Genomic DNA, 26,914 nt, shown 5'->3' on the forward strand with positions numbered 1-26,914 from the left:
CCCTCTCCCCTCCCCAGAGAGGTGGGGTGGGTCTGAGCAGCCCAAACCTCCAATTACAGGATTAGTTTCCCCGGCAACCAGCCCTCTGCCCTGAGGGGAAGCGGAGGGAGGTTCTCCAAAAGTCACCTCATTCACATAACAAAAGCCACCTTTGTCACTCTGCTCACTTAGGAAATTCCAAGGGTTTTCGGGCCTCGGTGCCAGGGACAAAGAGCAAACATCTATTTCTTGCCAAAAATCCCAACATCACAGGGACAAATGTCACACACTAACGACTGAGTGGGGCACAGGACAGTGGTGTGTATGGATATATGGAGACACGTCTGTCCCACAAATCTCTCAATAAGATCCAACAAAGCATCAATAACAATCCTACGAAAGTCACTATATATCAAGTGTGCTGTGGAGTACTCCCCAAGGAGTCGAAAAACAAGGCTACGGAAAAAAAAAAAAATTCCTGAGGGCCCTGGTGCCCCTGGTTCATCTTTCCTTCAAATCTCCATTACTAACGCTTTTCTCGTATGGAGAGAAGGTGCAACGCGTGGGGGTTACTCACAAGAGCCACAATATTCAAAGACACGCTGACACTAGCTATTCCAAAACAATGTACAAGCATTTAGTCATCCCTTGGGGCTTGCGGGCAGAGACGAGGGGTCCAGGTGGCCACAAACGACTTAAAATCTGAGCCTAGAAAAGGAGAAACAGGATGAATCATGTCGGCCAATCCGCTTGTTAATACCAGTTCATTGCGGGGCTCCGCCCCTCGCGTAGAGGCTAAAAAACAATGAAAATGCAAGGGCAAAAAGAAGTAAGTGGGTTTATCACGAGTGGGATGAGAAAAGGAGGCATTCCTGGGTCGAAAATTCAGTATGTAGGGGCATCTGCGTGGCTCAGTCGGTTGAGGGTCCAATTCTTGACCTCGGCTCAGGTCACGATCTCATGGCTCCTGAATTCAAGCCCCGCGTGGGGCTCTGCCCTGACAGCACAGAGCCTGAGTCGTGTGTGTGTGTGTGTGTGTGTGTGTGTGTGTGTGCGCGCGTGCGTGCGTGCGTGCGCGCTTTAAGGACACAAAGACCTGTATCAGACTGTTCATGTGATTACCTGGCACTGAAGGAGGGTGGGAAGAAGAGACAAAGGAAAGCCCTACACAAGGGGAGCAGAAAAAGAAAAGAAAACCAACAAGAGAAAATGCTTCAGCTCCTCCACAAACAGGAAGGAGATATAATTCGACACGGAAAATGCAGCCAAGCAGTCAAAGCAGGTACACGAACAGATACTTGGCATTAACACGAAGTACGAGAGCCAGAACGTGGAAACAGCACAAGTTTCAATGGATGGATGGATGGATGGATGGTGGATGGATGGTGGGTGGACAGATGGATGATGGGTGCGTGGATGGATGGATGGATGGATAGAAAATGGGTGGATGGGGGCGGCTGGGTGGCTCAGTTGGTTAAGCGTCCGACTTCAGCTCAGGCCATGATCTCGCAGTCCGTGAGTTCAAGCCCTGCATCGGGCTCTGTGCTGATGGCTCAGAGCCTCGAGCCTGTTTCGGGTTCTGTGTCTCCCTCTCTCTCTGACCCTCCCCTGTTCATGCTCGGACTCTCTCTGTCTCAAAAAATAAATAAATGTTAAAAAAAAAAAAAAGAAAGAAAATGGGTGGATGGATGGATGGGTGGACAGATGCATAAACACCATGTGGTTCATGCACACAGTAGAATATGACTTAGTCTTGAAAAAGGATGTTGAGGAATCGATGCTCAGCGACATAAGCCAGACACAGAAGGACAAATTCTGCCTGATTCCACGTATACGGGGTCTCTGAAGGCATCACATCCACAGAGATGAGAGTAGATGGTAGGACCAGGGGCTGGGGATCAGGAAGGGAGCCAGTGTTTAAGAGGGCAGAGTCTCAGTTTGGGGACATGGAAAGTTCTGGAGATGCTGGTGGGGATGCTTGCACAACAGCGTGAATGTGCTCGATGCCACTGAGCTGTGCACTGAAAAATAGGTAAAATGGCCAATTTTCGGTTCAGGTGCATTTTAGCACAATGAAGAAATGATCGTTTTGAAATGCATTCCAGAGAACGTGGGAATCTACGAAAAGCAAACGCAGCTTGACCCTGACCACAACCCCCAGCAACACCTTCGACCTCTGACACCGGCCACCCTGCCGTCTTTCCCTTGCAAAGCGTGTGGCCGTTGTAGCCGATTCGAAAGTCAGCCTCCTTCACTTAACAACGGCTGTCGTCCTGTCTCCCGATGCCGAGGTATAAAGCTGGGCTTCTGCCATGAAAACAAGAAAAGCAGACACCATCCCTGGGCGTCACCCTAGCCCTTTGGACTCATGTCTCTGTGCAACCTGAGGCTCTGGAAAGTTCCTTCCACTTTCCACCCAGGCTCCATGGCAACCAGCCCTGCCCCGAGGCACCCTTACCTTGCTTCATCCCGCAGCCTAGGGTGTCCTCCAGCTCTGTTCCCCAAGGGCCCCCTACCCGCCCTCGGTGGCTCGGTCTGACGGCACCTTGAAGGGGGCTGAGCGCCTCCTCCGTGCAGACACAGCTGCGTCCTGTTCGTCGGCAAAGCGGCATCTACAGCATCACCCGCCCACCCTGCTCGGCGTGTGCCCACCCCAAATACTCCACTCTGCCAGCCGGAGACGGGGTGACCGCCTCCTGGGGCTGCCTGGAAACCAGTCCCCGGCAACTGCACAGGGGGCCCACAGCATCCCCTGCAAACGCCCAGGGCTACTGTGATGCTCACGACTGGGAAAGGAGGGGACACTGCCATCAGTGGGTGCAGACCGGGGATGTCGGTCAGCACCCACAGGGCACAAGAAGCCCCAGGTCAGACGGCCATCCGCCCCCGGATGTGAGCAGGGCCCAGGCAGGGCAATCCAGAAGCAGCAACGTCATGGGGACAAAGCCCGAGCCCCGGGACCACTAGGAAGAAGAGCTAAAGACAGGGTGCCTGGGGGGCTCAGTCGGTGAAGCATCCATTGTTGATTTCGGGGCAGGTCGTGATCTCACGGTTCATGAGTTCGAGCCCCGCGTCGGGCTCTGTGCTCTACAGCACGAAGCCTGCTTGGAATTCTCTCTGTCCCTTTCGCTCAGCCCCTACTCTGCTCACTCTCTCTCTCTCTCTAAAATAAGCGAACATTTAAAAAGAAGAGGTAAAGACGGACGGAGCCCTCGAGCCGTGCCATGAGCTCTTTCCCATTCTGGCAGACAGGATGCAAACATCAGAAGGAGACTTCCGGAATAATGCCCCTAACGGGCGGAATCAGCCCCCCGTGACCGTCCCAAATATCCCTGCTCGCTGACCGCTCACCGTTGTCCCACGGTTCCCCACGTTGCCCCACGAAGAGGCGTAAGCAGATCCGAACCACGTGCGTGAGCACGAGGCGTCCGAGAGAAGGCAGCGAGAGAATGAGCCCTTGTGGCTCAGGCGTGGATAGAACACAGCCTGAAAGACGCTGGCTGGGGAGGGAACACGGGAGGACCAGCCGAGGCGGGGAACAGACCAGGACGAAACTGCATTTGACCAAGCACGAGCCTCGATATTGCTATGAAGATTCTTTTTTTTTTTTTTTTTTTTTGACGTGATTAACATCTAGTGTCAATTGACTTTAGAAGAAGCACGTGACTCTCTCTTATATGGGTGGGCCTCATCTAATCAGTCGATGGCCTTAGGAGCCACCCCCCCCCCAAAAAAAAACATGAGGTTTCCAAGGAAGAGGGAATTTTTGCCTGTGGACTTGACTACCATATAAAAACCCTGCCTGAGTCGCCAGCTTGCAGTCGGACAGTTGAGAGAGTCGATCCCTTCAAATCTGCCTCTCTGTTCTGGTCGTCGGGATCGTGATGTCTCACGTACCCAGGATGCCGCCCCCCACCACCAACTCCGTCCTCGTACTCAACATCCTGGAGTCTGAACACCTGCCATGGGCCGCACACCTTTCTAGGTGCAGAGAGAGTGAGCTCCTACATCTGAGGGTCGGTGAGCTAGCAGGAGACAGGCAGGCAGGAGAGATGGACAGTGAGGGTCCAGGGAAGGCTCCCTTCCCCGCGTCTGCCTGCGGTGTCTCTCGGGGTCCCTTGGGAGGAGCGTGACCAAGTCTCCCTCCAGAGCCCCTAGACGCTGCCCCTTGTGGGAGCTACATTACTTACTTCAGTTGGCATGGACATCTGCTCCCCACATAGCTTTAGGAGGGCCAGACCTTAGCAGCATCACATCCCAGCAAGATGCAGGCTGGCGGGAGGTAGGTACCTTTCCGCCAACTACTTAATGATGCTGAATTCTCTGCGCGATCACATGTGTATAAAGAGAGACTGCTCGGCACCCAAAGGTAACATGCGATTTCCCCCGGACTTTTTAAAAAAAACTTTTTTAAATGTTTATGCATTTTTGAGAGAGACAGAGCGTGAGCGGGGTAGGGACAGAGAGAGGGAGGGAGACACAGGATCCCAAGCGGGCTCCAGGCTCCGAGCTGTCAGCACAGAGCCTGATGTGGGGCTCGAACCCACGAACCAGGAGATGATGACCTGACCCAAAGTTGGATGCTTAACCAACTGAGCCATCCAGGGGCCTCCCTTTTTTTTTAATTTATTTATTTTGACAGAAACAGAGGCAGTGCCAGTGGGGGAGGGGGGGAGACAGAGACAGAGAGAAAGAGAGAGAGAGAGTGAGAGAGAGAGAGAGAGAATCCCAATGTCCATGCTGCCAATACAGACCCTGATGTGGGACTCAAACTCACGAAGCTGTGAGTTCATGACCTGAGCCGAAACCAGGAGCCAGACGGTCAACTGACTGAGCCCACAGGTACCCTTGTCCTGAATTTCTTATATGTTCACTGACTTCCATCAAGTCAATGATCTTAAAAAGCCAGCTACTCCTTGGTTTGACTTGATTTCTCGGAATTAGTGCCTTCACTGGAATTGTATCTGACATACAAGTACTTAAGCAGATTGTGGAGATCACTGGAGGTGGCACACAATAGGGACATGGGAGGCATCCAGTGGGGTCATCCCAGGCCCGGTCTGGCTGGAAGCTTCTTTGCAGAGCAAGCATCTGAGCCAGAAGGAAGGGAGGACCCTGTCCTGGGACGCAGTAGACTTGAGAACCTAGGAGCTAGCACCAGCATCGGCCAGAGAAAGGGGCAGGCAGCTGGCAGGAGACAAGTGTCCTGTGGTCCCCGGCCTGCTTCAGCTGGTCAACAGGTGTCAGGGAAGAGCTTCTGGCTATGACATGCCACCATGTCTTAATTTTGGATCTGTTGCACAGCACTTCCGAAAGAGAACTTAGAGACTCCATATAGGAAGCGAGTTGACCAACCTCAAGCTGATCGACTTCAACCGCAGGATGAGGTACATCCTGAACCAGGGGGGAGGAGGGACACCCGGGGGGCCTCGGGGATTCAGTGCAGGAGTGGACAACTCACGTCCCCTGCAGGTGCATGACCGGGGGGGCAGCCTCAGGCCAGCTTGGCCTCACTGGGCGTCCCTCACGAGGTGTCTCCCAGAGCAGACACGGCAGCTTCAGCCGGTTGGCGTCACGACGATGTCCCCGAGTCCTGTCTCACCGAGCCGGTCACCACAGGCAAGTAGAGCCCTCCTTAATCTGCTGGCACCCACATTGTGCAGGGAAGTCAACCCTCCCCAGATTTCTGTCTTCCTGGACCCTGACCAAGCGGCCTTCCGGTTAACCCATCGCCTTGCGGTGACCGGGTTTGTAGCAGTCAATCTCCCAAGGGCAGAGGTTCTCCACAGGGGACGCTCAGCAACGTGGAGACGTTTTTGGGTGTCACAATGAGTTCTACTGGCATGTGGAGGGTGGAGAGACCAGGGACGCCGCTCGTGACCCTAGAGCATGCAGGACACCCCACGTGAGAGAGTCAACTGGCCCCAAATGTCAGCAGTGCTGAAGCTGAGAAGTCTTCCTTAGCATGGGACATTCTCTATCTACCTCCCTCCCTCCCTCCCCACCTATGTCCCTATGATGTATCTCTGTATAATCTATCATTCTATCAATTGATCTACCTACCTACCTATGATCTACAGATTGATCGCCTATCAAATACCTATCTATCATCTATCATTTTTCTATCCTTCTATCATTCTATCGATTGATCTACCTATCATCTATCTATCATTCTTTGATCTATCTACCTATCCATCTATCTACCTGCCATCTACCTATCTATCACCTACCTATCAAATACCTATCTATCATCTATCATGTATCTATCTATCTATGTATCTACCTATCTATCATTCTATTGATTGATCTACCTATCAATCACCTACCTATCAAATTCCTATCTATCATCTATCTACCTATCATCTATCTATCCATCTATCATCTACCTACCTACACACCTATGTATCTATCACCTATCTATCATCTGTTTATCTGTCCATATATTTATCTATATCATGAATCTTTCTATATCAAATACCTATCTACGTACACATCATTCATCTATCATTTATCCTATATATCCATCCTGTCTGCCTTCCTTCCTCCGTTCCTTCCTTCCTTCCCCCATCCATCCATCCATCCAATCTATGTATCGCTATCTAGTATCTGTCTATAGCTCTATGGCGGTGGTCTGCAATGGAGGACTATTTCACCCCATAGGAGGTTTTCTGTCAATGTCTCGGGACATTTTTGGTTGTCACCACTGGGGACAGGGTACTAGGGGCAGTGAGAGGAAGGATGACAGGGATGCGACACCACACACACCAGCAGCCCCACCACACAGCATGATCTGGTTCCCCAATGTCAACAGTGCCGAGACCGAGGACCCATGTTCTGGGGTCAAACAACTCTAGGACACCAGTGACTTCTATATGGCCAAAAGGATGGGAAGCAGACACGGGACGCTGGTGTTTGGGCACACCCCCAGCCTTGGTCCCAGGGAAATCTTGACTTTGCACCCCGGACAGTGAGCTACTCTGCTCTTGTAGAATTATCTCCACGGGCTGAGCTGGCCTTCAGAAGGGCTGTATCCCCAAATAGAACGTGTTCGCTAATGTGCATTTAATGAACGCCCTGGCCTCTTCTCAAACATACCGAAGGAGCAGTTCACATACTGAACTTGGACAATGCCACGGGCAAAGCTGCCAAACCACTCGGCTGGAACGTCAGACTCCAAACAGTCGCTGTGCAGCCTGATATCTGGAGCCAGCGGTGTTCCACGCGGCCTCCAGACATGCAAGCAAAACCCCCTCCGTGTTTCCGGACAGTATGGGAAGCAGATGTTGGGTGACGCGTGACACTCATTCACAAGAGAAAGTGCCCAGCTGGAGGGCTTCAATGCGTTCTTCACTAATGGTCTGTCCCAGGAAGATACGTCCTTCATCACGTGGCCCTCGGACACCCTGTGGCTCCCATCCAGAGACAGCGTGCCCTCTGTGCTATGCTCTTCAAGACCTACTCTTAGCAACTCACTAAGTAGCTGTGACAGCTGAATGATGTCCCCATAAAATTCACATGTTGAAGCCTTCACCCAGGACTTCAGAATGGGACTGTATTTGGAGATGGGTCTTTAAAGAGGGGATTAAGGTAAAATGGGGTCAGAAGGATGGGTCCTGATCCCACAGGACTAGGGTCCTTAGAACATGAGGACACAGACACACACAGAGGGACGGCCACGTGAGGACACAGGGATAACGTGGCATCTACACACCAAGGAGACAGGACTCGGGAGGAACCAGCCTAAGCCCAACCCGGATCTCGGTCTCCCAGCCTCAACCCTACCTGGACGTCAGACTCCCAGCCTCCAGGTCCGGGAGGGAATAAACGTCCCTTGATGAAGCCACCCCATCTGTGATAACGTCATGGCAGCCGAAATGCACACACTTATTCTCTACAATTCTTGATAAGGGTCACCTGCAAATCTGGATCGCTATGACGTGTCGAGGGGATCCACTGCTAATGATCGTTTCTCTAGATCCTGAGCATTCCAGGAGAGCCCACATGACAACGGGCGTCGTCTTGTGCATCTCAGGACTGTGGGGAAAACCCCAAAACTGACTGAAACCAGTACAGAGATTTTTAAATGAGGCCCTGCCACCTTTTCCCCAAACCTGTGAGTTTAAGCCCTCCGAGACGAATATCTAAATGCTCCTAAACTTCCACGTAGATTTAAAGATGAGGAAAAACTCCCTTCTTCTCAGCCACACCCGACATTGAACTAGACATATAAAGACTACACTTGGGGGCGCCCGGCTGGCTCAGTGCGTAGAGCATTCGACTCTTGATCTTGGGGTTGTGAGTTCAAGCCCCCTAATGGGTGTAGAAATTACTTAAAAAATAAAATGTTTAAAGACAAATAAATAAAAATAAAAAGACGACATTTGCCTGTGTGACCCGTTCCTGTGCTGTTGAGAAATCACACTCCATAAAAAGCAAAAGAAGCCTATTCGGATAACCCAGGATCAGCCTGTATTGCGCCGAAATCTAGGCTTCTAGAATGTGTGATGGAAACAAGTCAGGGGTGAAAGAAGGAGGCAGAAAGAACTCAAGACAGCTATGTCGTGCGAGCTCCCGTCTTTCCGCGTGCGTGTTCAATTTCCGCAAGTTCGAGGATTCCATCTTGGGAAGTCCCCTGACCTAGATTCTCGAATCGCAAAGCCAGTCCAGACCCCAGAGTATCTAGGCTGCTCCCTGCTGCTCCCCGCGTCCCCACATGGTCCCTGCATCCCGTGAACCACAAGATTGGTTGGAAACTCCCTACCTTTGGAAAGAAGCCCAAGACACGGGAGAACAGCCCGGGAATAAGATAAAGGAGTGCAGGTCTGCCTAATATTTGTTTCAGGGTGTCTGGGTGGCTCCGTCGGTGAAGCATCGGGCTCTTGATTTCGGCTGGACTGTCAGCGCAGAGTCTGTTTGGGATGCTCTCTCTTTCTCCCTTTCTCGCTCTCTGCCCCTCCCTTGCTTGTGTTCTCTCTCTCTCTCTCTCTCAAAAATAAATAAATAAACTTTCTTGCCGGGAATCGCTATTTTCATTTATGCAAGGGACAGAACTAGAAGCTTCCCTTAATCCCAGAGGAAGATCGACGTGCGTTCGTGTTTCTAACCGCTCTGGCCCCGAGGACCAAACGGGAGGCTCACCACTGACTGAATGGGCAGCACTGAGTGCCCTGAATCACTGGCAACTTTTGTGACTTGGAGCCACGAGATGGTAGTTGAGCCCTCCGCATCGGCACAGAATCACCTGCACCTCCAGAAAAGGAAAGTAAAACCAAAAAAAAAAACAAAAAAATCAACCGGTTCCATTCTCCTCCTCGTTAAACACGCAACATGGCCCTGTTCTGGGTAAGGTGCCACTTTGGCCTTGGAGGATGGGGCCCTGGCGGCCTTGTGCTTAGAGGCGTCCGTCCCTAAGTCGGGATGCACGCGAGATGCTTCGGAGCCGTGGCGAGTGGTTCCTGTGTCTGTGTGCAGACAGGTGCATCAGAGAAGGGCGGGAGTTGGTCAGGTGCAGGGGTGTCCAGAGGGGAGATGCACAGGAAGGAGGCACTGCAGGGGAGGGGTGGCCCGAGGGACGCGGGGGAGCGACGGCGTGGACCCCTTCTCCTGCAGGCGGCGCTCTGCGATCGGTCAGGGGACGACAGGGTGTAGGAAAGAGACAGCAAGCAGAAGGGAAAGCCAGAGGTGCATCCACAAGGAGCCTTTTAGGGACACTAAGCCACTGGGGCCATATTCTGGGGACCTCAGGATTCCCTGAGGATCCGCAGGTGCCAATGAAGGTCACCAGAGAGGTCTCTCGGGACGACCTCCGCAGCTGTGAGATGGAGACCGCCTTGGCGGGAAGGAGGCCTTGCAGGGCAAAACCTGCTGTGAGGTCCGTGTCAAAACTCAGGGAAGAGACAGGGGGCCTGGATCAGGCAGGGGCGGGGGGTGGGAATGAGAAGGAGCAAGAGGTTGGAAGGTACCCACACCCATGGGTGCCGCGTGGAAAGACGGCCACGTCTGGGCATCCCACCTCTGACACCTGGGTGCAGAATGGTCTTACCCTCTGCTAGCAAAGAGCATGAGAGGAGAGAGATGTATTTGTTCAGTGCTGGGCATGCTCAACTGGACGGGTCTGTGGTGCGTCTAAATGGAGATACAGAATCGTCCACTAGAAACCCAACGAGTGGCCTGCACGGATAAGGCTGAGCAGGTGACTGAGGGCCAGCTGTGACCTCACCGCCCAGCACCTGGGATCTGAGACAGGGTGGGGACCGGCAGGGGTTGGTGGGGAGGGACTCACAGCTTGACCAGGAACGGGTGGCTGACTTCCTTCAGCACCGACTTCTCGTTGTGCACGTGCTGTTCCTGCTTCAGCCGGATGACGTCGGGGATGCTCATGACCTTCAGGGCAAAGAAGTGCTTGGCCGTCTTCTCCTTGACCAGCTGTACCCGCCCGAACGTCCCTGTGCCTGGAGGAGGGGGGACAGCGCACAAGGCTGCATCAGGACCTTGAGGAAATTCCAGCAGCTTCAAAGCTCACGACCCGAGGATACAGCGGGAGGGCTGAGAATCTAGGACAAGCTGCCTTCTGGGAGCTTCAAGGGAGGGCACATGTGATGTGCATATAGTCAGTCACCTGCCTCTGAAATGTTCTGTAATTCGGGGGGACAGTGTGGGGTGGGGAAGGGGGGTGGGGAAGCCGGCCATCGTTTCTGCAGATGAGTCATCCCACAGACCGCACGCACACGCACGCACGCGGACGGGACAGACAGAAAGGAAAGTTTCAATATACTAACTACTTTGGATGTAAATTTTAAAAAATAAAGTTATATTACACAGTTAAAAAACATAATAAAATAAAATGAAATAGAAAAAAAAAGAAAGGAAAGTTTCAGTAAAGGCATTTCTTCAACGTGTTTTTTCCTCTTCAAGACTTTCTGAATAAAGACAAAGGATCGGGCAGGCGACACTCATCAGCTGGGTCTTTATGTTAAAATATGCAGAGGATTGGAATATGGGACAGATACCAATAGGATATGGGAATATATACGTATTCAGGTAGGATATAAAGGAATAGAGTCTGAGAGCGGGTTGAAATTTAAAAATTGCAATCCCTACTAATATGCAAGGAAATCAAACCTTTTATACCCTGGCAGGACCTTCCCAACCCAAATGCAACCTCCACCGGCCCTTCCAGACCCTTCTATTCCTAGGGGGGCATGGTGGCCATCTTGGAGCCCTCACCCAGGCTGGCAACCACTTAATGCAAATATGAGATCAAAGATGCAAGGGAATTTTATCGACAGCCAGAAAAGATGTAAAGACGGGAGAGAAAAATGGAAATCTGTACCTGGAGCCCACGGAGCTTATCAATGGCGGCTGTGTTTTCCATCAATGTCTGTCTAGGCAATAATGAGGAGGAAGGGGTCTTCCCGGGGAAGAAGGTCAACAGTTGGGGCTCTCTGGTTGGAATAATGCCAATTAATGTGGTAAGAGGGAGAAAGAAATTCAAGGCAAGCTGAGAAGAAAAGGGACCCCCTCCGCCGACATAACCACACAGCCACAGATTTCCTTTTTTGTCCTACAGAGTTTGGAATCGCACACGGTGACGTGAGAAAGAGAACAAAGTCCCGGTCAGGCAAGACATTTGGTTTTAGCATTTTCTACACATTAGAATTGCCGAGCTGTGAAATAAATCTCCTCGCCTCCCCGGGCGGGGGTTCGTGGGGGTCGGAGAAGGCACAGTGAGTAGTAACCTTGGCTTTTAGATGCAGTTTCCGATCATGAATATTTGACCACGGGAGAAACAGAAAGTGATCAACAAAAGCCAAGAAAAGAAAGTGCTGTGTAAGAAGAAGGAAATGACGAGGGGCTGATCCACTTTCAAAGTAGATTTGCTCATCAGAAGAATTTGGAAGCAAACACAGAACTGTAAAGAGGCTAAGGCAGGAGCGTGTTGCTGAAATTCTGCACCATCAAGACAAAAGCACGAAGCGTGTGGGGAGAGAGTGAACTGGCAACGTTGACTCGTTTTTAGGACGATGCTGATGTTTCCACTGGGTCAGATGCAAGGTTCGCCGTCTATGTGATCCGTGAACTCGCACAAACACATTTAATCCTTTTTGGCCTCCGTTGTTCACCTCCCCAACAGGACAGGTAGCCCTCAGGGGAACATAAAAGGACAGCCACACCACTGGGTAGATGCCCATGACGGAAAGAAGGCTGCGTGCCTAGATCTTACACTCTGCTGCCATGATTTCTGCCCATGCTTCTCCACTGCCCCCAAGAAGAACCCTACTCGTCCCTGGACTGCATTTACTCGATGACACTTTGGCTTCTCAGCACCTGAGTCGGATCTGCACCTGAACATCGTCTGTGCCTACGCACGTACGTGAAACACACCAGCTATGACCCAGATTTTTCTGTGTCTCTCCCGGCCACTTGCGTTAAGCTCCCTCTGAGCGGTGTCAGCCGTAAACGCACAGAACTCAAAACGGAGGACTTCTGCGTGACAGCCAAAGCCCGGGCCACCCTGTTGGACGCGGGCAGTCCCCGGACGCCATCAGATTCCAGGACCACACAAGTAAACAGTCTTGTTCGAGGGGGACGAGACCACTACGGTGCAATTGTTTCCTTGACCGGCTTCAATGCACAGAACACACGACCATGTGAGTGGTGTTGGCTGTAACTCATCAAGGTGGTGGGAAGAAATGGGCACACAGGGCTTTTCCCACTTGGTGCTGGGAAGCTCACCAACATACACCGCCAGCTCTCAGTGTCTGCCTGTAGGAAACACAAAAGTCCAGGGGCGCCTGGCTGGCTCAGTCCCTGGAGCGTCCGACTTCAGCTCAGGTCATGCATGATCTCACAGGCTGTGAGTTCGAGCCCCGCGTGGGGCTCTGTGCTGACAGCTCAGGGCCTGGAGCCTACTTCAGATTCTCTCCCTCTCTCCCCGCCCCTGCCCTCGCTCCTGCTCTGTCTCCCTCTCTCAAAAATAAATAAATAAATGTTAAACAAGAACAAAATTTTTAAAAAGAAAGTAACACTTCCAGTTTTCAGCTTTATTGTACACAAGGACGGCCTTATGAGTTATAGCCAACGCCACTCACGTTGCCGTTGTGCTCTGTGCATTGAAGGCGGTCAACGTAACAATTGCAGGGTACCAGTTGCTAAGAGAGTAAATCCCAAGAGCTCTCGTAACAAGAAAAATAATTTTGGTTAACTGTATGAGAAGACGCACGTTAACTAGTGAGTGGTAATTATTTCGACATGTACGTATTTCTCAAGTCATAATGCTATACACCTTAAACTAATACAGTCTTGTGAATAACACCTCAATAAAACTGAAAAAAAAAAAAAAAAAACCAAAAACAAAACTCTACCCCAACAGGGTTTAACTAAAATAACACACACAGGACACACGACACAGCATCTCAACCAATGTAATAAATGAATTTTCCATCTGTGTAAAAAAAGAGAGAGACAGAGAGAGTGCTTCATCAATGCAAACACTTAAAATGGGTGAATTTTGTTGTAAATTATACCTCAAGAACACTGACCCCCACACCAAAAAATTTGGGCTGAGACAGATTTTTTTTTTTAAGGAAGCTCCATGAAACAGAGATGGAATTTGTTTCCACCCATTATTCTTTGGAGCCCTGGATACAGACATCCGTCAACCCTCAATTGAAAGGTAGAATATATCTCGTGGGGAAAGGATCCCACACAGGGCATGGGAACTGGGAACACATCTATTGCTACAGGAAGACAGAAGACTAGAAGGTCCTTTGATAAATGTGGACAAAGTGAGAGAAGCCTGCCCAGACTGAGAAGCAGGAATGGGGAGAAGGTGACAACCCAGGGTGGCATCTCAGGCCTGTGTATGGTACTAACACCTTTGGCCCTAAATAGCTCCGATTCCACAGGGAACGCAACAAGGAATATTTAAAGTCCCTCCATATATTTGCCAAAAAAAAAAAAAAAATTGAGGAAGTCCATCCACAATAACGCAAAGAAGGTCCACACAGTTGTTAATGGGATCACAGAGAAGCCAGTTCCTGGTTTTATGGATGTCCTTTGATGATGGAAGATATTATCCCTGGGGGTGAGGGCATATGGGGACTCTCCTGTCCACTATTTCACAAATTCTGAAGAGTCTTACGTTATGGAGAGTCGAACTATTTCCTGTAAGAAATTTTAGGAAAAATCATCTCTACCTTAAACCCAAGTTGAGTATCCTGTGTGACCATCTTCAAGAAGGCCTATACCCTAAATGCACAGGTTCAGGATTCGACCGCAGATATTTTGGTAAAAGCGTCTGTGAGAAGGTCTCTTCCTCCAAAGTCATCTGTTCAGTCTGCTTCCTTAGAATCCAGTGATTGTCAGAGGTGACTGGGCCAGCTGCTGTGACTCTTTCCTTCCTGGATAGTTTCCTTTCGGTTACTTTATTTCTTCTAACTTTTGCTTTACTTGTTTTTTGTTTTGTTCTGCTTTGGTTTTTTGACCGTTTTTTGACAGCACTGAAAGGAGGCATTTCTTGTAGTTTCCTCTAAAAGACTCTTAACGATGTCCTTGATACTGACCCTGTAAGTTTTTAAGCCAATGCCACTAACTGACGGGTCTGTTGTAGCTGGTGCCACTAAACTTGACTGACTGCTGGTGATCGTAAAAATGAAGAAAACAGAGGGAAATGAAATTCCATTCCCAACCACAACGCACGCTCCTGGAGACAGAACTGTGTTCTCTCCAGCCTCCCTTTACACAAAGTTTCCTCACTAATGGGCACCCCATGGTGTTTTCTGCTACAAACATACAACTGACTACAAACAGGAGGTTTTCTCAGTTCTTAAGGAGTTCATAATCAAACAGACACACAGGAACCACAAAACGCTACAGGTCCGTAAGCACATTCAGACCTGGCACAGAATGTCAAATACCTAAGCCACGACCTCACCATTTAAACGTTGTGGAAAAGAACAAGGAGAAGGTAATAATAGGTCCCAAGAGGAACTAACAAACCCACAAGCCAGCCCACACAGGTTAAGAGTGAAACAGTAGCACTTGCAATTGTATAAAAGTATTCACACTCAAACAAATAATTGCAGGAAGGCGTTTCCTTTGAAACAAAGACAAAGACAGACTTGGACATTGGGTTTGATGTGAATGTGTCTGTATCTGGGCCTCCCACCTCCTCCCCAAAGGCACACCCAAAATATAAAATCCCACTTCATTTATTTATTTACTTTGGATATGACAATACGGTTTTATTCTGTGCCATGAAATAGACTCTGGGTAACACAGACACGTGTTCCCTGATCCCAAGGCAAGAAGAGTCACAAAAGGAGTTAAAGATGGATAGATGCACAGTAAATGATAGGTAGACAGATCCAGGGGTAGATGATAGATAGATGCATAGATGAATGGGTAGGTGGGTAGGATGACAGGTAGGTAGATAGATAGATAGATAGATAGACAGACAGGATGGATGGATGGACGGATGGATGGATGGATGGATGGATGGACGGATGGACGGACAGACGGACAGACAAATGGATGGACAGATTGACAGACAGACATGATTCATAATCAATGGATGGATGTATGGATGTATGTATGGATGGATGGATAGATAGGTATGATGGATGGATGGATGGATGGATGGACAGACAGACAGACAAATGGATGGATAGATTGACAGACAGACAGGATTCATACATCAATGGATGGATGGATGGATACATAGGTATGATGGATGGATGGATGGATGGGTGGGTGGATGGATGGATGGACAAATAGATATAAACAGACACAAAGATGATACACAGACGACTGATAGGTAGACACATGAGTGATCTAATAAGACAGATGAGATAGATGAGAGCTAGCACATAAATAGACACAGACATAGACCAATAATAAATAGATTACTGATACATACATTGATAGAGAATAGAGAAGATAAATGAGATAGATAAGACAGATGGATGGACAGAAAGATACTCGCTTTGTAGATAAATAGAAAGATGGACAGATAGACACTAATTAACTTTAGACATTTATTTACTTTGTAAGCTTATTTCTCAAATAGAAAATAAAACTTTGTCAAAACCCACCTGGCAATAACCCATCACGTCCAACTTGATTTCCTAACAGCCCACACAACGCTGGGACAGTCCAAACTACTCCAGACAGTTATGGCACACACTGGGTTGGGAGGGAACACATTCCTTCCTCATCCGTCCACGCGGCACATTAAGGTACATGGGATGATACAAGGGGGTATGTACTGAGGAGTAGCAACCAGAAACCTCCTTGGGTGACCCCCACCCCACCATAAGCAGCTACAGGAGGGTCTGGACTATGCTTCACACCCAAGACTGCCTGAGGATCGGACACCCCTGTCCTCAAGGCCCCGTGTCCCCCAGATGCAGCCAGTGTGCATGACGGGGACGTGGCCGAACACGTCGGCAGACTCCTAACGTGAGGCTGGTACACAGCAGGAAGGATCTCGGACTCAGCTGAGTCACTGGACATCCTGAGAAATCTGGGGAGGGTCCCTTCCCACCAGGGGACACCACACGAGCCAGTTAGCAGCGCCCCCCTGTACCGGGAAGTGATGAACTCTATTTGGACCTGGTGAAATCAGCTTGGGAACGTGTAAAGCAACTGAAAAGCATACAACTGCTAAGGAGGCCAAAAGCATCCAGCCTGTTGGTCATTAAAATATCTGTCCCTGCTTTATAGTGTTGGTGGCTTCTATGTGTTGAAAGGATGTCTGTGAAAAGATACAGGACGCTAAGATGGGGACCAGGGGGTCACGGGAGAGGACAGACCGGGGACAAAAACGAGATGCATTTCACAGTTTAATTTTCTTAGCTTTTTTTTTTTTTTTTTATTCTCAAAGTATAGAAACGTTTTATCTACATAAGGATCAATTACATGAAATTGATGCATTAAGTAATTATTGCAAAATACAGCTGACCCTTGAATAACCCCGGGGGCTAGGGGTACTGGACCACCCCCATGCAGTTGAAAATCCACGTACGGGGCGCCTGGGTGGCGCAGTCGGTTAAGCGTCCGACTTCAGCCAGGTCACGATCTCGCGGTCCGTGAGTTCGAGCCCCGCGTCGGGCTCTGGGCTGATGGCTCAGAACCTGGAGCCTGCTTTGGATTCTGTGTCTCCGTCCCTCTCTGCCCCTCCCCTGCTCACACTCTGTCTCTCTCTCTCTCTCTCTCTCAGAAATATATAAATATATTTTTTTTAATTTTTAAAAAGAAAATGCTAAGGAAAACACATTTACAGTACTGTACTCAATTTACTGTAAATATATATATATCCATATATATGTATATATATATATATATCACATATAAGACGCCCCATGCAGTTCAAACCCATGTTATTCGAGAGTCAACTATAATTACTACATCATAATATATGAACTTATCATCACAAAACCGATTTCCTTTCCTTTTTGCATTTTCCCCCTCTTGGTAATATCAGAAAACATGATAAGCTACAATGTATGAAATAATAAATGTCTAACGCATGCAATTCTCCTTTCAAAAGGCAATCCTGAAAATTACTGTTGCAGACAAGTACAGCCAGACTTTTGTTCTATGGGGGGAAGAAAGCCCTTAAAAAAATGTCTGCTAATTCTGAGATTTAACTTAAAAAGACAGAACTGCACACTCTGAAAGGGTGACTCTTATGGTCTGTGAATTATCTCTTATGGTCTGTGAATTATCTATCTCTCAGTATGCAAAACTTACAGAAAAGGTGTGCTTTGGACAATCTCATGAAGGTTCTTTGTTTTAACTTGGAATATTTACTTCAAAGGTCAGCTGGAAAAAAAAACAAAACAAAACTGGACCAATTCAGCTCAGGACTGAGCTGGAGGGGGTTGTTTTGCGAGATCGCTTGTCTAGACAGCTTTTTGTGTTTTTAAACAAGTAACTCCCTCAAAACTTTGCTGAGTGAAGCCACGTTCAATTTCACATTGTTCTATTTTAAAAGATTAAAATAGAACAGACATTTTAGAACCACAATTCTCCTCCTTACAAATTGTTTACTAAATTATCCTCTCCCCCATCAAAGACACAAAATAGGTAATCACGAATGAAAGGAGAAACACAGGAAGTTCCCGCGCGCCCCCAGCCGGAGCAAATGTCCCACAAGGGAAATGCTTTGAATTCCTGGCTCGGCTTCAGTGCTCCTATAAGCAGGAGATCTGCAGCTTTTAATGTCACTCGGCTGAGTCTGCACCGAGATGAACAAAGCTCGGTCTTCACACGTTCACAATACAAGCTGGCCAGGTTAAAGGCGCAGCCGTCACCTGTATCCAGGACGGGATGGGCGTGTGTCAGAGAAACCCCTCAAATGCCCCCAAATGTACAGCCCTATAGATCATGGTTCCTCAGCCTCAGGACTATCGGCATTTGGGGCTGGGCGACTCTCTGGGGTGGGGCGTCCTGTGCTCCGTTTGGTGCTGACCAGCGTCTCTGGTCTCCACCCAACAGATGCCAGGAGCAACCCTTATACCCAGGGATGACAACCAGAAATGTCCCCAGACATTGTCAAGTGTGTGTGAAGAAACAGCATCAATGGTTGAAAACAACCACCAGTGATTGATAGATGATAGACAGACACATGATACATGATTGCGATGATAGAGGACAGATACATGGATGGATGGATAGATGATAGGTAGGTAGATACATAAATAGATATGATGGATAGATGATAGATAGATCGATCAAAATAGGGATGGATGGATAGACAGATAAGATGGATAGATAGAATAGATAGGTAGATAGATATAGACAGCATGGAGGGATGATGGGTAGGATGGATAGATAGATAAATACGTAGATAGATAGATAGATAGATAGATAGATATGATGGATAGATAGATGATAGATAGATAGATAGATAGATAGATAGATAGATAGATCAAAATAGGGATGGATGGATAGATAGATAGATAGATATAGATAGGAGGGATGGATAGATAGGATAGATAGATAAATAGGTAGATAGATATAGATAGGACGGACAGATAGGATGGATGGATAGATACATATATACATACATACATAGGCAGACAAATGAGAGAGAGAATCTGTCACGCTAAGCCACAGTTTCCTCCACCTTGGCATAAATGACATCTGCGGAGTCCTGAGTACTGTAGAATGTTGAAAAGCATCCCTTTTTTTGCACCCACCAGATGCTTGTGCCACACCCCCTCCAAACTCCAGTCGTAACAACCAATAGTGGTCGGACATTGCCAAGTGTCCACTGGGAACGGAAGTGCCCTAGTTACGAACCCATGCCATGGAGTAACCACTGGCGGGTAGGACTTTCTGTGGGGCAGGAACCTTCCACAACCCGCCGTCCACCACAGAAGGCACAAGCTCACAGGGGCTACTGGGGATCTGCAATGTGGCTACTGAGACTAGCTAATGAGACCATGCTAGTGTTGCATTGCAGGTGGCTAGTGGCTACCATATTGGACTGCCTTAAAGTTCCACCCTTCACGGACGCCCGGGTGGCTCAGTGGGTTAAGCATCTGACTTCAGCTCAGGTCATGATCTCGTGGTTCATGAGATCAAGCCCCACGTCAGGCTCTGAGCTATCAGCACAGATTCCGTGTCTCCCTCCCTCTCTGCCCCTCCGCTGCTCACACTCTGTCTTTCTGTATCAAAAATAAATAAATATTTAAGAATAATAAAGTTCTACCATTCAGCTCACCCGTGTTATGAATACAACCTAGGTCTCTGAACAAAGACAGAGTCAATACAAGGAGGCCAGCTGTTGTTTCCACCGCGGTTCGTATTTCACTGTGTGTCAGACGCTCACACGCCCCTGATGCAGGAAGGCACAATATAAAGGCGGTTCCTGCATTCACTTAGTTTAGTGACAACCAGGCCGGGCGGGCAGGCAGCAAACATTCGTTATAACAGCAGTAAGAACCTTGATGAGCTTCCTGGGGTTTCCTGAGCTTGTGGAGGCTCTGTGACTTTGTCAGACAGGTGTGGGAGGAAGAAACGGATGGAACTTACCTTGGGGTCAGGGGTCAGGAAAGACATTCCCTCTGGAGGAAGTCAAGTTTCAAAATGGAAAGAGGAGGGTGGCTCAGGCTGGAGGCTGCTTCGCAGGGGGACAGGGAAGAAGTGAAGGAGGTGGGGGAGCAAGTGAGGGAAGGCAGGGAAGGAGGCAGGGGACGAAGGGAAGGACTGGATGGAATCAAAGGACGCCAGGAGGGTGGGCACTTATCCAATATTTGTGTCCTCATAAAAGATAGAAGACGAGAGACACAGACACAGAGGAGAAGCCACGGGAAGAGGGAGGCAGAGACGGGAAGGACGCGGCCACAAGCCCAGGGACGCCTGGAGCCCCAGAAGCTGGGAGAGACAGGGAGGACCCTCCCCTGCAGCCTCTGGAGGGAGCACAGCCCTGTCCCACCTGGACCTCAGCAGCTCTGCCCCCCACCCCCGCCCCCCTGCCTGGATCACCGCAACCCTATCCCGCCTGGATCTCAGGCTTCTGGTCTCCACAACCGTGGGAACACAAATTTGTGTGTTGGCAGTGATTTGCTAGGAGAGCCACAGGAAGACACTCCTGGATGTCGGGGAGACAAGGACCCCTCAATGGGCGTTGCTTTGGACACACGCTCTCCAGTCCAGGGCTCACTCAAGAGAAAGATCTAGGTTACAGGTGTGCATCTGGGAGCCCACGGCTCCCACCGACCGAAGTCACAAGCATGGCCAAGATCACCCTTCGATCTTTGAGACTTTTCTTCTTTAATCATTTAAATTTTCAGCAATCCTATTTAAAGCTGCTTCTCGGGGCGCCTGGGTGGCGCAGTCGGTTAAGCGTCCGACTTCAGCCAGGTCACGATCTCACGGTCCGGGAGTTCGAGCCCCGCGTCAGGCTCTGGGCTGATGGCTCAGAGCCTGGAGCCTGTTTCCGATTCTGTGTCTCCCTGTCTCTCTGCCCCTCCCCCGTTCATGCTCCATCTCTCTCTGTCCCAAAAATAAATAAACGTTGAAAAAAAAAAATTTAAAAAAAAAATAAATAAATAAAGCTGCTTCTCTTTTACGGTCACATCCTATTTTCGCTGATGGGAACAGTATCTTCAACTTCTCTAAAAGGGGGACTCCACATAAGTCTCATGTGTCAAACGTCTCCCGTGTTCCTCTTTTTGTTTTAATCAAGCTTCTCCTGGGTTCCCTGAATGATCGGCTTCTGCTGGGATCACATGTCTTTTCTTATCTTAATGCCTCGCACAGTGCAACCTGCTGATAAACATCAGGTCTGCGGTCCCCCCCCCCCCCCATTTAAGAATGATACGACACCAGAGAGAGTGACTCTCAAAGTTTCCGCAAGGGAGTGCGCATGGGGAGCGGGGGTGGCTCTCAGAGCGAAAGCATCATCTTGGAGCGCCCAGAAGCCCTGCGTCCCCCCCGCGGTCGTGTTTACCCAGATCCTACTCGGCACTGAACATGTGTTATCAAATCGCTAGCTCCTTCCTGGCACCTTGATTATAATCCTTCCAACACTGACCTTTTCTTAGAGCTATTTGCGTTCGTGCGATTCTTGAAATCCTGTGTTTTCGCGTCCCCCAATGAAAGGTTACGGTTCCTTGCACGCAGGACGTGCTAACAACCGCTTTCTCTAAGTAACGCCTCTGTGAAGCGAACTCCAAACCTACGATGCGTTGGGGACATCCAGAGCCGGAAGGAAGCAACGCAGTCGGCTAGGATCCAATCGTGAGCACCAGTGACTGCGTCGGCTGGTTGGCGGAACATGTAACCCGCAAAGTCAACACACGTTCTTTGGACACAAGGAGACGTTTCATGTTCTGAAGAGTCGCCAGATACGCAAATCGCCATGAATCGGTCATTGCATCCGGTGCCCACTCAAGATCCTCTGAGACCCGGTCGTTGGCTTGGAACAGCAGTCGTCAAACGCCCTGACCTCGGGATTCTTCGGCACCCTGGCAACACATCAAGGACTCTAAACGATGCTTGCATTGTTGGCCTGTGGGTGTCACTATCTGGAGAGCGTAACCATATCAGCGAGGAAAACAAATATAGAAAACACAAGAGAGAGCTAGTGCACCCCACTGGCGGCCAGAGATGACATCAGCGCCCTTCAGGAAGCCTCCGGAAACCACCAGACACTCCCCGGCAAGAGGGAGAGAGAAAAGGTCAAAGGATATTTTCGTGCTATGATGAACGGAGGCGTGACCCCATGCACTTCCCTGAGACGTTCTCAGGGGAGCCCCGCGGGTCCCTGGGCCCCACTTGGAAAACTATCTTGGGCTCCCCATGGCGACCCATCATGCAACCGCCAAGGTCCTCCAAGGGGCGTTAAATGGGAGTATTCTGCACACGGCACCATTCTGCGAACACAACGAAGGTGTATGTTCGATGTCGGTTAGTTTCTGCTCTGCAAAGGACACAAACGTTTTGTTTGTAAGGTTTTACGATGCGCCCTTGTCACCCTGCGGTAACACGTCCGTGGCGATCGTTAAAGGGCCCCACGCACGAAATCCGGGCATTCAGAAAGTCTCAAGCAAACGGCACGCACCCTGACGTATCACAGCCGGATGCAGGATGCCTTCCACGGAGAGTGCTCCCAAGGCTTCCCGCGTCAAAGCACAACCTTTCCTCCAGGACCAAAGGTGCCCCTGGAGAATGTGATGCAAATACGTCCCCCTCACAACCGTCTCTCAGAGACAATATCCCAATTCCCTCAAGAGTTTTGATATGCCCCCTCACCTTGTCTTATCGCCTCCCCCCCTCCCGTGACATGCGCCATCTGTCAAGCAAACGCATCGGACAGGACTGCTCTCTGCACTACGGAGTTATTCATTCCTTCGCCGAACGGTGAATTTTATCAAACTCCTGCTGTATGTTTTCCTACCAGCGTGTGATGTTCAGTGAAGAAGCCCGGATGCCCAGCCGCGGTATGGGACACCGCTTCGGGAACAAGGACCGTCCAAAGGCACAATTTCCAAGCCACCTTTTGGGGTGGAGCAGGGGACCACCTGTTCTGCTGAGGAAGAACCCCGGGCACCCAGCTTTGAAGCCGGACGCTGCTTCCCCACATAATGTGGCAGCCGGTCTCGGTGGAGCCGCCTGTACGCCAAAATCCGAAGAAGGACAGTATGTCCGAGTGCCCGAAGGGATGTCACCCAATCAGCCAAACCCCTTCCAGCTGCGTATCCTCCACTCAAGACCGTGTGCACACGTCCCGTGCGCTAACGAACGTGAGAAGAAAAACACGCCACAAAATACCTAACCCAACTTAACAAAAAACGGTAGGTTTTCACCTTTAAAGGTAGGGAACCCCCACCTGCTGATACAAGAGGTAAAGAATCCAGACCACAGAGCCACCTGTCAAAGCTTCCCATTGATGGCTTTGCTAAGAACATCGCAAGCTCTGCACAGTGTTCTCAAATTCACGCCTAGACTCACTCCAGCCGGATGGCAGTGTTACTCAACTGTTTCCTCTTTGGTTTTTTTAATTTTTTAATGTTTATGTATTTTTGAGAGAGAGAGAGAGAGAGAGAGAGAGAGGGAGAGTGTGAGTGCAGGAGGGGCAGAGAGAGAGGGAGACACAGAATCCGAAGCAGGCTCCAGGCTCCGAGCTGTCCACGCAGAGCCCGACGTGGGGCTCGAACCCACAAACCGTGAGATCCTGACCTGAGCCAAAATCAGACGCTTAACTGACTGTGAGCCCCCCCCCCAGGCGCCCCTCTAATTTTCCTTGTGAAGGAAGATAAGCCCCCCGGGACTCAGAGCAGCTGTCCTGAGATGCAGCGCATTTGGGGACACGTTTCTGGAGCAGGTGGCCGCTGACTTGTTTTCCTCACACTCCCTTTCGCGGCTTGTGCGACGGGGAAGCAGCAGAGGGTGGTTTATTGTGTGGTGGCAGGAAGCCAGGCCTACGCCAGCCCCAGCTGGGAGGGACACCCTGAGCCCCACGAGAATGCACGGCCCCGTTCAAAGAACCAACGGGCCAGGAGCTTCCAAAGAAGCAGACTCTGAGCCCCCCACAGGAGGCGGGGCACCAAGGGGCTGCCCGGAAGGCGGTGTGAATCCAGGAAGGGCTGGGCATTTCTGAGCAATCTTCCCAGCAATCTTCTTCCAGCCCAGAATCTTGATCAAAAGAAGACACTTCGGGTGAGCAGAGAGAACATGAACTCAGAGCTGCCAGAAAAATGAGAGCCATCAAGGAAGCTGGAAGGAAGAAAGAACACAACAGATAGAAAAGGAAAGACAAGACAAGCAAACAAAAGAAGTAACAAGAAGAAAGTAGAAATCCATGAAATTAAAAGCAGGAAGTCGACTGGGGGGGGGGGGGGGGGAATCGAAAAAACAAGCTGGTTCTTGGAAAAGATCAATACAATGGACACATTGGGCTCTGTTCCCAAAATAAAAGACTGAACTGTTTAAGGATATCGATCAAAGGCCGTTGGCAACCGCGTGGAGGGAACTGGAGGGTATTATGCGACGTGAAATTAGTCAGAGAAAGACAAACGTCATATGACTTCACGATAGGAAGACTTTAAGACACAGAAGAGATGAACACAAGGGAAGGGAAGCCAAAATCATATAAAAACAGGGAGGGGGACCAAACATAAGAAACTCTTAAATATAGAGAACAGAGGGCTGCCGGAGGGGTTGTGGCAAGGGGGATGGGCTAAATGGGGAAGGGGCATTAAGGAATCTACTCCTGAAATCAATGTTGCACTACATGCTAACTAACTTGGATGTAAACCAAAAAAATAAAATTTAAAAAAATAATAAATAAATAAGTAGAATCATAAATTAAAAAAAAAAAAAAAAAAAAGATACTGACCAAAGACAGAAAAGCCTTCATAAGTAAAATCACCTGACAATATAACTCGACTATTCGGGGACTGGGGAGTCATTACTGATTTTAGGGTTTTTTTTTTTTTAAGTTTATTTATTATTGAGAGACAGAGAGAGACAGAGCATGAGCATGGGAGGTGCAGAGAGAGGAGACACAGAATCCGAAGCAGGCTCCAGGCTCTGAGCTGTCAGAGCAGAGCCCGACGCGGGCGGGGCTCGACCCATGAACCGCGGGAGCACGACCTGAGCCGAAATCAAGTGTCAGATGCTTATCCAACGCCTCCACCCGGGCACCCCATTCATTACCAATTTTATTTTTGTACATACCCTTGCTTTTTCTTGAAAGTGTAAGGATAACGGGATCCGGGGCCCAGGAAGGGGAAATTCTGGAAACGTTACCATTTTAACGCCCTTTCGGTTGGGAGTAATCACTCCCAGCTGGATTTTCCGACTCTGCAGAATGATTTCCTTTGAGGTTGTCCCCAAACATAAGCTGGCCCAGAATTCTCCGGCCGACGGCCCAGCTCCACGCCCCCCAGCAGGCACGCCCGGGCACACACACAGTCCTGCCTCTGTCCGCCCTCCGCAGTCCCATCCCGGGGGCCCCGAGCATGACAAAGGCCCTCTTTCTCGGAGCCCCAGCCCTTGCCGGCCACACCCGGCCCCACATGTGCGCGGCCCTTTGTTCCGTGGAGTGGCTCCCGAGATAATGATGCAGCGGGATGAAATCATCCGCCAAATTAATCGTCAGCCACTTTAAAAGAACTCTCTGGGGGTTGCCCTCCGAACCTCTTTGATGAGCTGCCTCGTCAAGAATACGTCCAAACGAACCACCTCAAGACAAGGACTGTAATTTCCGCACACGAGAGCCGCGCAAGACCATGGGGCAGCGGGTGCGACGGGCGGGCAGCAACTCGTCCATTTCGGCAGGGATCTTGGAGGACGGTGCCCTTCCTCGGCTACTGGCAGAAAGGCCAGTATGAATTTCCACATGTCCCTGAAGTTCCACGCACTGTGGCACAGAACACGCTGTACCCAAGGTGGATGTCTGTCTCAAGCATAGAACCACCCAGGTGGGAGGCGTCCTGGGACGCCCCAGGTCCAGCCTCAGCAGGCTTCCTGCTCTGAGCGGCATGGGAAGCTCCAAGCAGGTCTTGGGGAGCCCACGGGACACCTGAGCTGGAAGGATCGCCCAGAGGGGTCCTACAGGAAACTCCTACACCCGGACAGGGTTGACCCGTGGGGCTGGAGGCAGCCCCCCACCCTGAAGAACGTCTCTGCTTGGCCTCGTCTGGGCAGGAGGAGCAGGGAGGCATCTGCACCCCGGAAGGTGCACCATTTACAGCCCTGATACAGGTGCCCTGCTGGGGCGCGTCTCGGGAGCTCGGGAGGCTTGAAAGGACATATCGCTGGCCAACTTCGAATGCATCGGGCGGCTACGGACCGCGTTGTCTCCTCTTCAAATGGAATCCGAATGCCAACTGGACTCCCATGTAAGTGCCCTAACGCTGAGGCAGAAATGGCCCATGGGGTCCATCCCACCCGGCATAGACGCGGAGACCCCTACCCACAGGAAGCAGGGGAAAAGGCTCCCGGAATTAGCTCCTTACAGGCTTTCCTTGTGTTCGTGGTGTTACTGTCTCACGAGCTAACTCGGAGAACAGAGCCTGGCCAGTTAAGCCAAAAGAAGTGCCCGTGTTATCAAATCGGTCAAGCAGCTCCAGACTCCTCGCCAACAATCGTGTCTGTCCTCCTGATCTCACTCCTCCAGGTGGACGCCAGCTCTGCTTCTGGGATGCCATGTGGCGAGCCTTCCGTCCGGTTCAGAGCTGCGTGTCTGACTGTGCATCCGGGGCCGGACTGAAGCTTCTAGAAGGGAAGGTGGTGTCACCTCCGCTTTGAGCAACGCCACCACCAAGGCTCCCTTGTAACAGGAGAACTGGTTTTGCTTGCCCAGCGCAGGGGACGGGTCCCACAGAGGTGGCAATTAGTCCAGGCAGAGGAGGGCACAGAGGTAAGATGGTCAATTAACTCAATGAATCCCTTGTCTCTCCACCCTCCCCCCGCC

The 26,914-nt window shown here is 50.1% G+C and overlaps 1 protein-coding gene across 2 annotated transcripts in view; it reads right to left on the reverse strand.

Annotated features, from left to right (window-relative positions):
* Positions 1 to 26,914, reverse strand: part of PRKX (protein kinase X-linked) — a 70,822-nt gene that overhangs the window by 34,229 nt on the left and 9,679 nt on the right. For both annotated transcript variants that reach the window (XM_045472503.1, XM_045472502.1), the window contains exon 2: positions 10,262 to 10,430. In XM_045472503.1, coding sequence (XP_045328459.1) covers positions 10,262 to 10,430 — 169 coding nt within the window. The remainder of the gene's footprint in view (positions 1 to 10,261; positions 10,431 to 26,914) is intronic.

Source organism: Leopardus geoffroyi, chromosome X (genome assembly GCF_018350155.1).
Source record: "Leopardus geoffroyi isolate Oge1 chromosome X, O.geoffroyi_Oge1_pat1.0, whole genome shotgun sequence".
NCBI lineage: Eukaryota > Metazoa > Chordata > Mammalia > Carnivora > Felidae > Leopardus > Leopardus geoffroyi.